The sequence below is a fragment of the Coregonus clupeaformis genome, chromosome 11 (assembly GCF_020615455.1).
Source record: "Coregonus clupeaformis isolate EN_2021a chromosome 11, ASM2061545v1, whole genome shotgun sequence".
Classification (NCBI taxonomy): Eukaryota; Metazoa; Chordata; class Actinopteri; order Salmoniformes; family Salmonidae; genus Coregonus; species Coregonus clupeaformis.
In genome coordinates this window covers 48089386-48104876 of record NC_059202.1, presented here as the reverse complement: position 1 = coordinate 48104876, position 15491 = coordinate 48089386, and the positions used below count along the sequence as shown (strand labels likewise).

General features: G+C 42.1%; 1 protein-coding gene across 1 annotated transcript; it reads right to left on the bottom strand.

The window, feature by feature from the left end:
- Positions 1-1771: 1771 nt before the first annotated feature.
- LOC121577040 (aurora kinase B-like) lies at positions 1772-15212 on the bottom strand. Its single transcript, XM_041890740.1, has 9 exons — positions 15067-15212; positions 14846-14884; positions 14502-14586; positions 14342-14390; positions 14024-14212; positions 13298-13436; positions 12845-12993; positions 7723-7897; positions 1772-2567 (listed from the first exon to the last, which is right to left on the bottom strand). Exons 1-9 carry the CDS (start codon positions 15073-15075, stop codon positions 2394-2396), a joined length of 1008 nt encoding a protein of 335 aa, XP_041746674.1. The 5' UTR covers positions 15076-15212; the 3' UTR covers positions 1772-2393.
- Between the last annotated feature and the right edge of the window lie 279 nt (positions 15213-15491).

The window sequence follows — 15491 nt, the reverse complement described above, 5'->3', positions numbered from 1 at the left end:
CAGGCCTCTCTCATCTTTTTAAGTGGGAGAACTTGCAGTTGGTGGCTGACTAAATACTTTTTTTCCCCACTGTATAAGTAGGAGCAGATGAGCATATAGTTTACATTTGGATGCACAACCTTCCATTTTACATTTTAGTAATTTAGCAGACGCTCTTATCCAGAGCGACTTACAGTTAGTGAGTGCATACATTATTTTTTTATTTTTTTCATACTGGCCCCCCGTGTGAATCGAACCCACAACCCTGGCATTGCAAACGCCATGCTCTACCAACTGAGCTACATCCCTGCCGGCCATTCTCTCCCCTACCCTGGACAACGCTGGGCCAATTGTGCGCCGCCCCATGGGTCTCCCGGTCCTTACAGAAGACCGGGACAGAGGCTATATGCGGGTGTGTGCTCATGATCTGAGGAGTGGGGAGAAGGGGGGATGTAATAATGTAAAATTTAGTAGTAAAATCCAAAAATGCATTCTGATTGGGCACCTAGCCATGCAATGTCATTAGGTACCGCTTTAATTACCTTGTTTAGGAAGCTCATTGGATCCCAGGACGGGGTCAAATTGACAGTTTGTTTTCCTCACAGTGAGAAAAGGTTGTTCACTTTTGCAGACAGCTACAGCTAACTTGGTCAAGTTTTGGTACTTGCGCACTGAATAATTATAGGTAGTTGGCTAAGCACGAGGGTAACATCACAACAAGCACCTGCACCTCCGTTACCCCAGCCACTAGCACCTGACGACCTTGGTGTTGAGGAAGGGGCCAGCGCAGGTGTCTTGACACTTACCTGAGCCGCCTTTTCAGTGAGAGAAAGCTGGCCTTTTGTATCGCCTGGTTGAAGGTCTGCATTTGGTTGTGGTGCATGCAATGTCGTCTGAGGAACTGAGAAGGCGATAGAGGACTTTTTCAATGTGTAGCTCCCTGTACAATTTCTTTAGGAAGCCAATGGTGGATGCACAGTACACTGGGGTAAAACTGAAAATACTAATTGATCAGAGATGAACTGGCCACCTCACCACGGTGTCAGTCATTTTGAAATCTAGTGACATCACAGATGCTCGGTGAAATCGAGTCTACTCGCGCATATGGCACAGATGTGAGACTTGAGGCCACAGGTTTATTGAAAGCAGTGAGAGCTGTGCTTCATGTTTATTGCTAACATGACTCACAAAATCCTGTGGTTCCTCAACCCTCCAAGTTAGTGCAGTCTGAATCTACTGAGCTGCACACCGGTGTCAAACTTGTCCGCAGTACGAATGGGTGCGTTGAAAAACTGCGATGTAATGCTCCCTTCACTATAATAGCCTCTGTATCAATTTCTATGCATTATTCAGTTATGACAGCCAGATAGTGTTACCATACAGTATTAATTATTCACAGAACTTAGTGTATTTACTACACTCACACCCGGGCTTTACAATGTATTAGTGATCCTTATCGCCCTCTGCCAGTGTCCATAAGGTGCCATTTTAGATGCACCCCAGTCAGTCATGCAGTCCCCAGACAACAGCAGAGAAACACTGTCACCACATTACAGGAGTAATTTGCAGGACAGTGCTATTCCCAGTGGACTACAGAAGCAAGAGAACGCTATCTTCTGCTGGCAAAAGGTGGTAAAATATGGAATTTTACCTGCTAAAATTCATAACTTCAATTCATCCTTGCCACCCTTCTGCATAAAATCAATTTTGCACCATCCTGCAATCCAGTTGATCTCAAACACACATTGACTTCACAGCATTTGTGGTGCAAACATTAGGCTGGAGAGTTCAGTTCAGGGTTCCCTCACCTTTGGGATGATTTTTATTTCAGAAACAGTTGCACAAGGACATTTCACAGATACAAACTTTATAGAGGACGTTTCATACATGCTGTACAAAAACAATCCGAAAAAAGGAGATAGGAAACAAATAAACGAAATACTTTTCTTGAAATACATTTAAGAATTATAAAGGATTCATCCTTATTCTTAATGGCCTTCAAGTTTTTATTTTTGCCCTAACACTACACAGCTGATTCAAATAACCAACTCGTCAAGCTTTCATTATTTCAAATCAGCTGTGTAGTGCTAGGTCAAAAACCAAAACGTGCACCCAGAGGGGGCCCCAGGACCGAGTTTGGGAAACCCTGATCTAGTTTGACAGATCTGGAGATCTTATAAATCAGAGAAATTAAAAGTTAAAATACCCTTTTAAACCTTGTGGATGAAGATTGTCCGGGTAACAAAACAAAAACACAGTGTGAAACCCTTGAAAGTGGAGCAAAAAAATAATAAATATAAAAATAAGGTATCCATCGCCACATTCCCTCCCAATCAGCAGGGCACGAGTCAGTCCCTCACTCAGGTAGAAGGCAGACTGGAACAGTGAATATATATAATTTGTCTATGATGCTTTTAGGGTTTCTTGGGAGCGAAGGCGGGAGGTAGGACCCGCCGTGAGTTGTTTTTCACCCAGGGGTGGTCAATTACACTCTGCAGCGGCAGCCGCATGGAGGGGCTGTGGCGGAGCAGCTTAGAGATCAGGTCCCGAGCCCCGTCAGACACCACCTTGGGGAACTGCAGGTCCACCTGAGAGACATGGAGGGAGGAGATGTCATTAATCACAGTTTATGCATTGGTAAAATATTTAGCTACAACATGCATGTCAATCATGATGCAATTTATCAAGTGACTGCCCATGAAATAGATGATAACATTACTGGATGAATCAATCATCATTCTCTGAACAAATTACAAATAGGTTGCATAAAAGCATTTTCTATATAGCAGTTACTTAAAGGTGTTACACAAAGGATATTTTAGAAATTTTGCATTGTAATTTCAGGAAAATGTAAATCTCTCTGGCACTAACAGTGGAATGATTATGTTTGACAGTATTACTTATCCTCCAGTGTTGTGATTTGTGGTGATATTCGCCTATTGATTTCTCTCACGGCATCTGTTGTCAAACTGGGAAAGCGGTTCTGACTTTGTGGCTGTGTTATCATTTCCTGGTTGCTAAAATTCGACACGTCGCTCAATTTCAGGCACCGAATAGTGTAGGAATCATTGTACCATTAAATGGCTGTGAAATATAGTTTATATACAGCGCCTTCGGGAAGTATTCAGACCCCTTGACTTTTTGTTACAGCCTTATTCTAAAATGTATTAAATTGTTTTTTCCCCTCATCTACACACAATACCCCATAATGATAAAAGCAAAAACAGATTTAGACAGTTCTGCTAATTTATAAAAATAAAAACAGAAATATCGCATTTACTTAAGTATTCAGACCATTTACTCAGTACTTTGTTAAAGCACCTTTGGCAGCCATTACAGCATAGAGTCTTCTTGGGTACGACGCTACAAGCTAGGCACACCTGTATTTGGGGAGTTTCTCCCATTCTTCTCTGCAGATCCTCTCAAGCTCTGTCAGGTTGGATGGGGAGCGCTGCTGCACAGTTATTTTCAGGTTTCTCCAGAGATATTCGATCGGGTTCAAGTCCGGGCTCTGGCTGGGCCACTCAAGGACATTCAAAGACTTGTCACGAAGCCACTCCTGCGTTGTCTTGGCTGTGTGCTTAGGGTGGTTGTCCTATTGGAAGGTGAATCAGTCTGAGGTCCTGAGCGCTCTGGAGCAGGTTTACATCAAGGAACACTCTGTACTTTGCTCCGTTCATCTTCGCCTTGATCCTCACTAGTCTCCCAGTCCCTGCCGCTGAAAAACATCCCCACAGCATGATGCTGCCACCACCATGCTTCACCGTAGGGATGGTGCCAGGTTTCCTCAATACGTGACGCTTGGCATTCAGGCCAAAGAGTTCAATCTTGGTTTCTTCAGACCAGAGAATCTTGCTTCTCATGGTCTGGGAGTCCTTTAGGCGCCTTTTGGCAAACTCCAAGCGGGCTGTCATGTGCCTTTTACTGAAGAGTGGCTTCACTCTGGCCACTCCACCATAAAGGCCTGATTGGTGGAGTGCTGCAGAGATGGTTGTCCTTCTGGAACGTTCTCCCATCTCCACAGAGGAACTCTGGAGCTCTGTCAGAGTGCCCATTGGGTTCTTGGTCACCCTGACCAAGGCCCTTCTCCCCCGATTGCTCAGTTTGGCTGGGGCGGCCAGCTCTAGGAAGAGTCTTGGTGGTTCCAAACTTCTTCCATTTAAGAATGATGGAGGCCACTGTGTCCCTGGGAACCTTCAATGCTGCAGGAATGTTTTAGTACCCTTCCCCAGATCTGTGCCTCAACACAATCCTGTCTGGGAGCTCTACGGACAATTCCTTCGACCTCCTGGCTTGGTTTTTGATCGGACATGCACTGTCAACTGTGGGACCTTATATAGACAGGTGTGTGCCTTTCCAAATCATGCTCTCGAGTGGCGCAGCGGTCTAAGGCACTGCATCTCAGTGCTTGAGGCGTCACTACAGACCCCCTGGTTCGATTCCAGGCTGTATCACAACCAGCCGTGATTGGGAGTCCCATAGGGCGGTGCACAATTGGCCCAGCATTGTCCGGGTTTGGCCGGTGTAGCCATCGTTGTAAATAAGAATTTGTTCTTAACTGACTTGTCTAGTTAAATAAAAGGTTAAATAAAAAAATGTCAAATTAATTGAATTTACCACAGGTGGACTCCAATCAAGTTGTAGAACCGTCAAGGGATGATCAATGGAAACAGGATGCATCGGAGCTCAATTTCAAGTCTCATAGCAAAGGGTCTGAATACTTATGTAAATAAGGTATCGGTTTTTAATTTTTATTAAATGTGCAAACATTTCTACAAACCCCTTTTCCCTTTGTCATTATGGGGTATTGTGTGTAGATTGCTGAGGAATTTTAGAATAAGGCTGTAATGTAACAAAAATGTGGAAAAGGTCAAGGGGTCTGAATACTTTCTGAAGGCACTGTGTATATGTGTGTTATACAGTTGAAGTCGGAAGTTTACATACACTTAGGTTGGCGTCATTGAAACTCGTTTTTCAACCACTCCACAAACTTCTTGTTAACAAACTATAGTTTTGGCAAGTCGGTTAGGACATCTACTTTGTGCATGACACAACTAATTTTTCAAACAATTGTTTACAGACAGATTATTTCACTTATAATTCACTGTATCACAATTCCAGTGGGTCAGAAGTTTACATACACTAAGTTGACTGTGCCTTTAAACAGCTTGGAAAAGTCCAGAAAATAATATTAGAAGCATCTGGTAGGCTAATTGACATAATTTGAGTCAATTGGAGGTGTATCTGTGGATGTATTTCAAGGCCTACCTTCAAACTCAGTGCCTCTTTGCTTGACATCATGGGAAAATCAAAAGAAATCAGCCAAGACCTCAGAAAAAAAGAACATTCATCCTTGGGAGCAATTTCCAAATGCCTGAAGGTACCACATTCATCTGTACAAACATTAGTACGCAAGTATAAACACCATGGGACCACGCAGCAATCATACCGCTCAGGAAGGAGACGCGTTCTGTCTCCTAGAGATGAACGTACTTTTGTGCGAAAAGTGCAAATCAATCCCAGAACAACAGCAAAGGACCTTGTGAAGATGCTGGAGGAAATGGGTACAAAAGTATCTATATCCACAGTAAAACAAGTCCTATATCGACATAAGCTGAAAGGCCGCTCAGCAAGGAAGAAGCCACTGCTCCAAAACCACCATAAAAAAGCCAGACTACGGTTTGCAACTGCACATGGGGACAAAGATCGTACTTTTTGGAGAAATGTCCTCTGGTCTGATGAAACAAAAAGAGAACTATTTGGCCATAATGACCATCGTTATGTTTGGAGGAAAAAGGGGGTGCTTGCAAGCCGAAGAACACCACCCCAACCGTGAAGGACGGTGGTGGCAGCATCATGCTGTGGGGGTGCTTTGCTGCAGGAGGGACTGGTGCACTTCACAAAATAGATGGCATCATGAGGAAGGATCATTATGTGGATACATTGAAGCAACATCTCAAGACATCAGTCAGGAAGTTAAAGCTTGGTCACAAATGGGTCTTCCAAATGCACAATGACCCTAAGCATACTTCCAAAGTTGTGGCAAAATGGCTTAAGGACAACAAAGTCAAGGTATTAGTGGCCATCAAAGCCCTGACCTCAATCCTATAGAAAATGTGTGGGCAGGACTGAAAAAGTATGTGCGAGCAAGGAGGCCTGCAAACCTGACTTCGTTACACCAGCTCTGTCAGGAGGAATGGGCCAAAATTCACCCAACTTATTGTGGGAAGCTTGTGGAAGACTAACTTGGGTCAAACGTGTCGGGTAAACAATTTAAAAAGGCAATGCTACCAAATACTAATTTAGTGTATGTGAACTTCTGACCCACTGGGAATGTGATTAAATAAATAATTCTCTACTATTATTCTGATATTTCACATTCTTAAAATAAAGTGGTGATCCTAACCAACCTAAGACAGGACATTTTTACTGGGATTAAATGTCAGGAATTGTGAAAAACTGAGTTGAAATGTATTTGGCTAAGGTGTATGTAAACCTCTGACTTCAACTGTATATATATATATATATATATATTTTTAATAGCACACATACAAACGACAGCATATAAAAATGCAAACAACATCACACCTGCCCAGACCCACCTGCTCACACCCCAATGTCCAACGCCTGCATCACTCTCCACCATATGGCATCAAACTGCAACATTGTTTCTCTGTCGCCCACGCATTTTCAACATTTAGATAAAGCATTTGACCTTTCCAACATGTTAACGATGGAGGATTGGTTGATTTCCAGTTAAGTATACGTTTTTTCAAGATGATTGACAAGAAAAGTTGTCCAACCCATCGGTTAATTCAATGCACCCTCATATGCCATGTCTTGAAATATGCAGACAGGCGGATTAAAAGTAAATTTACATTGTAATACTTTCTAACTCCGCCCATAACTTTTGTGAAATATCTTATCAACAACAAACACCAGCTGTTTGAAGCTGGTGGACCAAACCGAAAGCTACTTTTGGTTTTGGTCCAGCTTAAAAGTAGCGGTTTTTGTCCACCAGCTTCAAGCAGCTGTAAAAACTATATTTTTGGTACAATGATTCCCTAAACTATTCAGTGCTTGTTTTCACAAATTGAGCGAACAGTGTAGAAATGTAACAACCTGGAAATGATTAACAGAGAAATCAATAGGTGAATATCACAGCCAATCACAACACTGGCGGGTAAGTAATACACTATCATTCCACTATTAGCGCAGATATATTATGGACATTTTCTGAAATGACAATGTAAAAATGCAAAAAAATCCTGTGTAGCACCTTTAACAAAATAAAGTTTCAGAGTGACTGCGGACCTGACTTTTCTGGACCCCTCATCCAGAAAGCTAAAGGCCTCGAAGTTTCTGTGCATGATTCTCTACTTTACGCACAGTCTCTGCTCTACTTGTAGAGAACAGGCTACTCTGCTTGCTCACTGTACATCATCCAAAACACTGTATAACTCAAGATCTAAATGCATATCCCCATGAAACTGATTAAGATCAAATGGTTGGTATGCAGATGCTGCATGGACCTTTCACCTGTAAAACTTGATTAGCATTCATGATTGACAGTGAGAAATGTGAAGGCAGGGTCTTTACGAATAGAGCAGAGATTTTGTGTAAAGTAGAGAATCCCGCACATGCACAGAAGCTTCGTGATCTTTAGCTGTTAGGAAGGGGGGTCCAGAAAAGTCAGATCCGCAGGCTCTGCCAATAAGTTGCTGACCATCTAAAAATGCAAACCTTTGTGATGCGCTTGTACGTTTCCGAGTGGCTGGCGGTTTCAAAGGGGGGGTTTCCAACTAGGCACTCAAAGCAGAGCACCCCGATGCACCACAGGTCCACCTTCTCATCGTGGGCCTTTCCCTCAATCATCTCTGGGGGCAGGTAGTCCAGTGTTCCACACATTGTTTGGCGCCTAGAGGGACAAGTCAACAAATACATATAAGTGGTAGGGTTTTGAAACGGATCCATTCCTACAAAATAGACAGTCATGATGAAGAGGAAGGAAAAACATGTCTCGCAGTGAATTAATGATTGAATACTAGGGCCGACCATAATTATTTGACTGTTCGGTCGACAAGCTGTTGGTTGACAGAGATTTCTTTTTGTCGAGCAGTAGCAAATATATACAGTACCAGTCAAAAGTTTGGACACCTACTCATTCCAGGGTTTTTCTTAATTTTTTACTATTTTCTACATTGTAGAATAATAGCGAAGACATCAAAACTATGAAATAACACATATGGAATCATGTAGTAACCAAAAAAGTGTTAAACAAATCAAAATATATTTTATATTTGAGATTCTTCAAAGTAGCCACCCTTTGCCTTTGACAGCTTTGTACACTCTTGGCATTCTCTCAACCAGCTTCATGAGGTAGACACCTGGAATGGATTTCAATTGACAGGTGTGCCTTGTTACAAGTTCATTTGTGGAATTTCTTTCCTTCTTAATGCGTTTCAGCCAATCAGTTGTGTTGGGACAAGGTAGGGATGGTATACAGAAGATGGTCTTTTACCAAATAGGGCTGTCCATATTATGGCAAGAACAGCTCAAATAAGCAAAGAGAAACGACAGTCCATCATTACTTTATGACATGAAGGTCAGTCAATCCGGAAAATTCCAAGAACTTTGAAAGTTTTCAAGTGCAGTCGCAAAAGCCATCAAGCACTATGATGAAACTGGCTCTCATGAGGACCGCCACAGGAAAGGAAGACCCACAGTTACCTCTGCTACAGAGGATAAGTTCATTAGAGTTAACTGCACCTCAGATTGCAGCCCAAACAAATGCTTCAGAGTTCAAATAACAGACACATCTTAACATCAACTGTTCAGAGGAGACAGCATGAATCAGGCCTTCATGGTCGAATTGCTGCAAAGAAACCACTACTAAAAGGTCACCAATAAGAAGACACTTGCTTGGGCCAAGAAACACGAGCAATGGACAGAAGACCGGTGGAAATCTGTCCTTTGGGCTGAAATTTGAGATTTTTGCCACCAACCGCCGTGTCTTTGCGAGATGCAGAGTAGGTGAACGGATGATATCTGCATGTGTGGTTCCCACCGTGAAGCATAGAGGAGGTGTGATGGTGTGGGGTTGCTTTGCTGGTGACTCATTGTCCTGTTGAAAAACAAATGATAGCCCCACAGCACACTTAACCAGCATGGCTACCACATCATTCTGCAGCAATACACCATCCCATCTGGTTTGGGATGGTGTATGACCCAAAACATACCTCCAGGCTGTGTAAGGGCTATTTGACCAAGGAGAGTGATGGAGTGCTGCATCAGATGACCTGGCCTCCACAATCACCCGACCTCAACCCAATTGAGATGGTTTGGGATGAGTTGGACCGCAGAGTGAAGGAAAAGCAGCCATCAAGTGCTCAGCATGTGGGAACTGCTTACATTTACGTCATTTAGCAGACGCTCTTATCCAGAGCGACTTACAGTTAGTGAGTGCATACATTTCTCCCCCCCATACATGATTCCATATGTGTTATTTCATAGTTTTGACGTCTTCACTATAATTCCACAATGTAGAAAATAGCAAAAATACAGAAAAATCCCTGAATGAGTAGGTGTGTCCAAACGTTTGACAGGTACTGTATATATATTTTTTATGGCACACGAGACACCGGTCTTATTTGCCCCCATCTCAGTCAACTAATCCATTGCGGAGGCCGCGGGGGATGGCACAGTCCAAGAAGGGGAGTGTGGCTGCACAACGCACTTCTCTCTCCAGAATTCCCATTACATATATCACCAGTAGTACATTCAACGTTAATTCCTAATCTACATTGTTTGTTTTGTTACGGTAATGTCTTAATGCATTCAACATATTATTACTCCAGTCTTTTACTGTATTCATTGTCGGAGTGGACACGTTTGCAGAGCGCACAACCTATTCTACACTTGGAATGAAATAAACCAAAACTTGTTTCTCACATTCCATTTACGAGTTTTGTAAATTTAGTCATTGTCATTTGTTTGGAGCACTTCTGTCAATGTTGAGGATCTGATAGTATTTCTGATTGGCTTAATGCACCACCACTAATGAGCTGTGGAGCTTCTCAAATGAATGTTTCTTCACCTCAAACAGCAACCAAATGAAGTATGTTTTTATATTAATTGAGAATGACAATAATTCCTCAGTGCATTCAGAAAGTATTTAGACCCCTTGACTTTTTCCACTTTGTTACATTACAGCCTTATTCTAAAACGGGTTAAATAGTTTTTCCCCCCCTCATCAATCTACACACAATACCCCATAATGTCAAAGCAAAAACAGGGTTCTATGTTTTTGCAAATGTATTAAAAATAAACGGAAATATCACATTTACATAAGTATTCAGACCCTTTACTCAGTACTTTGTTGAAGCACCTTTGGCAGCGATTACAGCATCGAGTCTTCTTGGGTATGACGATACAAGCTTGGCCCACCTGTATTTGGGGAGTTCCTCCCATTCTTCTCTGCAGATCCTCTCAAGCTCTGTCAGGTTGGATGGGGAGCGCTGCTGCACAGCTATTTTCAGGTTTCTCCAGAGATATTCGATCGGGTTCAAGTCTGGGCTCTGGCTGGGCCACTCAAGGACATTCAAAGACTTGTCCCGAAGCCACTCCTGCGTTGTCTTGGCTGTGTGCTTAGGGTGGTTGTCCTATTGGAAGGTGAATCAGTCTGAAGTCCTGAGCGCTCTGGAGCAGGTTTTCATCAAGGATCTCTGTGATTTGCTCCATTAATTTTTCCCTCGATCCTTACTTGTCTCCCAGTCCCTGCCGCTGAAAAACATTCCCACAGCATGATGCTGCCACCACCATGCTTCAACATAGGGATGGTGTTAGGTTTCCACCAGACGTGACGCTTGGCATTCAGGCCAAAGAGTTCAATCTTGGTTTCATCAGACCAGATAATCTTTTTTCTCATGGACTGAGAGTCCTTTAGGTGCCTTTTGGCAAACTCCAAGTGGGCTGTCATGTGCCTTTTACTGAGGAGTGGCTTCCGTCTGGCCACTCTACCACAAAGGCCTGATTGGTGGAGTGCTGCAGAGATGGTTGTCCTTCTGGAAGGTTCTTCCATCTCCTCAATGGAACTCTGGAGCTCTGTCAGAGTGACCATCGGGTTCTTGTTCACTTCCCTGACCAAGGCCCTTCTCCCCTGATTGCTCAGTTTGGACGGGCGGCCAGCTCTAGGAAGAGTCATGGTGGTTCCAAACTTCTTCGATTTAAGAATGATGGAGGCCACTGTGTTCTTGGGAACCTTCAATGCTGCAGAAATGTTTTGGTACCCTTCCCCAGATCTGTGCCTCGACACAATCCTGTCTCGGAGCTCTACGGACAATTATTTCGACCTTATGTCTTGGTTTTGCTCTGACATGCACTGTCAACTATGGGACCTTATATAGTCAGGTGTGTGCCTTTCCAAATCATGTCCAATCAATTGAATTTACCACAGGTGGACTCCAATCAAGTTGTAGTAACATCTCAAGGATGATCAATGGAAACAGGATGCACCTGAGCTCAATTCTGAATCTCATAGCAGTGTCTCAATACTTATGTAAATAAGATATTGCAGTAGTTTATTTTTAATAAATTAGCTACAACTTCTGATACCCTGTTTTTGCTTTGTCATCATGGGTTATTGTGTGTAGATTGATAAGAAAAAATAAATATGTAAATCAATTTTAGAATAAGGTTTAACGTAACAAAATGTGGAAAAAGTCAAGGGGTCTGAATAATTTCTGAATGCACTGTATTTGAAAAATCTTTCCAGCTCTCTCGCTTTTGATAACTCTGCTTGAAAGGGAAAAATGTAATGCTCTGATCCAGTGGAAACGTCATAACATAGGCCTACCTGATTACTTCTTACCCCTAGCGCAAATAGCCTACAGCTGTGTCTGTCCCGAGCTCACTGGCGCCAGGAAACTGAGGGCCCAGAATATTTTATACAATGTTGCAAAGATCTTCAGGCCAGAGCCAAGTTAATACAATGTTTCAAGTTCGTCGCAGACAGGCCATGCGTAGCCAATCTGATTTATAGCGGGGGAATCTTATTTTTTAATTTCAATATTTTCTACCTGCAGGCTGCAATGTTTTTAGTTGTTGGCTTTATAGGATATTTTTTTGCATAGTTGGCAATAGCAATATAAGTTACTTTTTAGGTTCGTATCATTTTCATTAACCACATGACAATGATTTTGAAATACGAAGTCGTTATTATAAGTGAAATTAAACTGTTCCACGAAAATGTGCATATGAAAACTGTAACTGGCACGCAGATCGGTAGAAATGGCAAGATAAATTGGCATTCCACATGAGAAAGTTTGCAGACTCCTCGTGTAGCCTATTACCGGCAACTTCAGGAGAGTAACACAGAATCTGCTAAAGCCAGTAGGAGCGGGAGGAGGATGGTCGGGAAAGGCTAAGGTTTCTTTCTACTGGTTATCTTGATCTCTGGCTCCCTCTTGAGTAATTTGTGTCTTATTTCATCAAACAGCGAGCTTAAAGCATCAGACAAGCTCAATGCATATATATAGTTGATTTTATTAAAAACTGTCTATAAAGGAAAAATGCACTTTTAAAAATTTCGACCAATGGACTGGTCGGAAGAACAGCCGACGTTCGGTCGACCAAGACCACATTCAGTTTGTTTTGAGGGGATCCGTTTGAGCAAGACGAGGCGCAGAATCGCTAATCACGTCACTAAATAGCTTGTTCACATAATGAGTAGGTATTTGGAATGCAAGGTGATTTGTAGATTAGCAATTCTGCGCAATTTGCCTGCAATTTAACACAGATTGCCTTCACAGCATTTATTTTTTGTACAAACACAGGCTGGAGAGGATTCTGTTCAGGGTTCCCTCACCGTAGGGAAGGTGCGTGGACAGACCAGCCAAAGTCTGCTATCTTCAGCTCCCCTCGGAGTCCCAGCAACAGGTTCTCAGGCTTGATGTCCCGATGGATGACCTTCCTCTCATGGCAGTACTGCAGCGCATCAGACAACTCCTCCATGTACTGACAAAGAACATTTTACAAATATTTGATTATTACTCCAGACTACTACATGTGATGCATTTAAAATGCTAAGAAAGTTAATGTCAGCCTCATGAATCTACCTGCCAAAACTAGTCCATAGTTGGAATATTCATATCAATTGTATTCTATAAACCAAAAAATACCTTTCAGTTACAAAATGTTATGATTGGAGGTGTTCTTGGTCAAATACAGAGCAAGAGAAAACAATGGATTAGTCCGAATAGATTCATTATCTTGTCGACCATTATAAATAAATAGCCTGCAACATGGATTCCTGTCTTACTGTAGCAGTGCGCTGGTCATCAAAGCGACCACATTTCTGCAGCTCTTTGTACATCTCCCCCCGTGGTGCGTACTCCAGGATCAGGAAGACCCTGGTGCGGTCATGGAAGTAGTTGTAGAAGCGCAGGATGTTGGGGTGTCTAAAGGAGGGTGGAGAGAGAGCAATGATTTAATCTCCCAGCTTTCCATAATCTGAGAAATTAACATACACTGAACTATAAAGGGAATTATGGTCAGTTTCAAAAGCCAACTAAAATAAGTACATTGCATGATATTGGTTAGGGCTGGGACGCAGTATTTTTTCATGGCAAAAAGGAAAACACAGCAGACCACACACTTTGGTCCTTTAAAAACATGTATACAAAATATTATGTGCTATAGCTTGGAAAATAAATGACTCTGGATAACAACATAATGTTTGTTTCCAACACACTTTTTTCCTAAATAAGTTAAATCCCCTTCTTGTTTTGTTTCCTTGCCACAATATTAACGAGTATCGCAATACTGGTATCGTTCTGGACATAATATTGGTGTTAATCAACATGCCACAACATTGCCTGCAGAAACACAATAGTAAGGCAACAACCTACACCACTACATTCAAAGGGCCGGTTTTCCAGAGACAGAATATCCATTGAAAATACATTTCATTCCAGTATTATGTTTCAATCTGTGTCCGAGAAACTGCCCCTTTAAATTGAATAAAAGTCTAAATCAAACTATTGACCTAAGGTGGGACTGAATCTCGATCTCCCTCCTGAGCTGGTGCTCCACGCCCTCTTTCTCCATCTGAGACTTGAAGAGCACCTTCAGCGCCACGATGAAGTCCAGCTTCTTATCCCGGGCCAGGTAAACATTCCCAAACTTGCCTTTTCCGAGTGGCCGCCCAATGTCAAAGTCATTGATGGTGAATTTCCTGATTAGAGAATAAACAGATGTTGCTAAGCCACAACAAGAAAATACAAATATTTTACAAAATCTAAAAGACCCCTTTTCTTATACACATTTAGTGTCAGGTGATGGTATTGTGTGATAGAATATTTACTTTGCTGGAGCTGCACTGGATGAAGAGGTGGCAAGCGCTCTCCCAGGACCTTAAGGAGATAGGGATACAGAATGTTGGTGTATTATGTTGAGGTGGTGTGATGTGGCATCTGAAAAGCTCTAGAAACACCACAGGCAAAATAGTAGCTATAGAAATGTACCTGTAATTGCGTTTTTGTCTGTGGCCTCTGAGGCAGACGGCATTTGAACTCGCTGAGGACCCACAGAAACCATTGGAGTTGCCATCTATCATGTAGAAAAAACATCCTGGATTAAACCCAATTGCCTCCAGCTCCCCAGTACTGGTACAAAGTTCTGAATTGTCGTTTGAATTGAATTAATGAATTCAAAATGGTACCTAACTAGATAGACAGCTAAACGGACAACTAAAGTTAACTAGTCAACGTTATTAGCTAGTTACGTTAACGTTAGATACAAAGCGCTCAAATTAAAGATGGGAAAGGAGGGAAGCAAAAAGAGAGAAAATACTTGTGACAAAACCTACCGGTCTATGTAGCCCTTTAGGATCACGATTCTCCTTATTCTGCAAAGAGATAGAATAGTTTAGCAAGTACTTCAAGTTAGCTTCACCATTGGAGCTAACGTTAACTAGCCAACGCCATTTTCAAACAACCCTAGCTAGTAACGCTTTAGCTAGCTATTAGCTAGAGACAACAGCAATGTGGGAAGAAACTTGATTAATTAAATTAAAAATGAAACTCTTACCTGCATCATACTGAAGTATTTAGTTTTATGTTAAATAAAACAAAACGTTAGTACGATAATTCTGAAAGCAAACGGCACACTGTTGTCTGCTTCGACCGCCAATCTTTCAAAGACACTGTGTTGTCGTGTGTGATTGGCTACCAAATGTACAACTCCTTGTCGATTGGTCAGATCAGCAGTAACCCGTCCAATTGGTGGCAGGAAAGCACCATTAACATTGGATACCAACCGTCTTCTTCTTCTTCTTCTTCTGTGGGTTTTATGGCGGACTACATCCAAAAGTTGTATTGCCGCCACCAACTGGATGGTTTGAAACCACAAAATAAATCCATACTTAATAGTGATACTAACTCCACCCTAATAAAAATAGTACATTGCCAAAACAAACAAAACTCTCATTTCTTCCTACTTTTAGTTCTCCATAT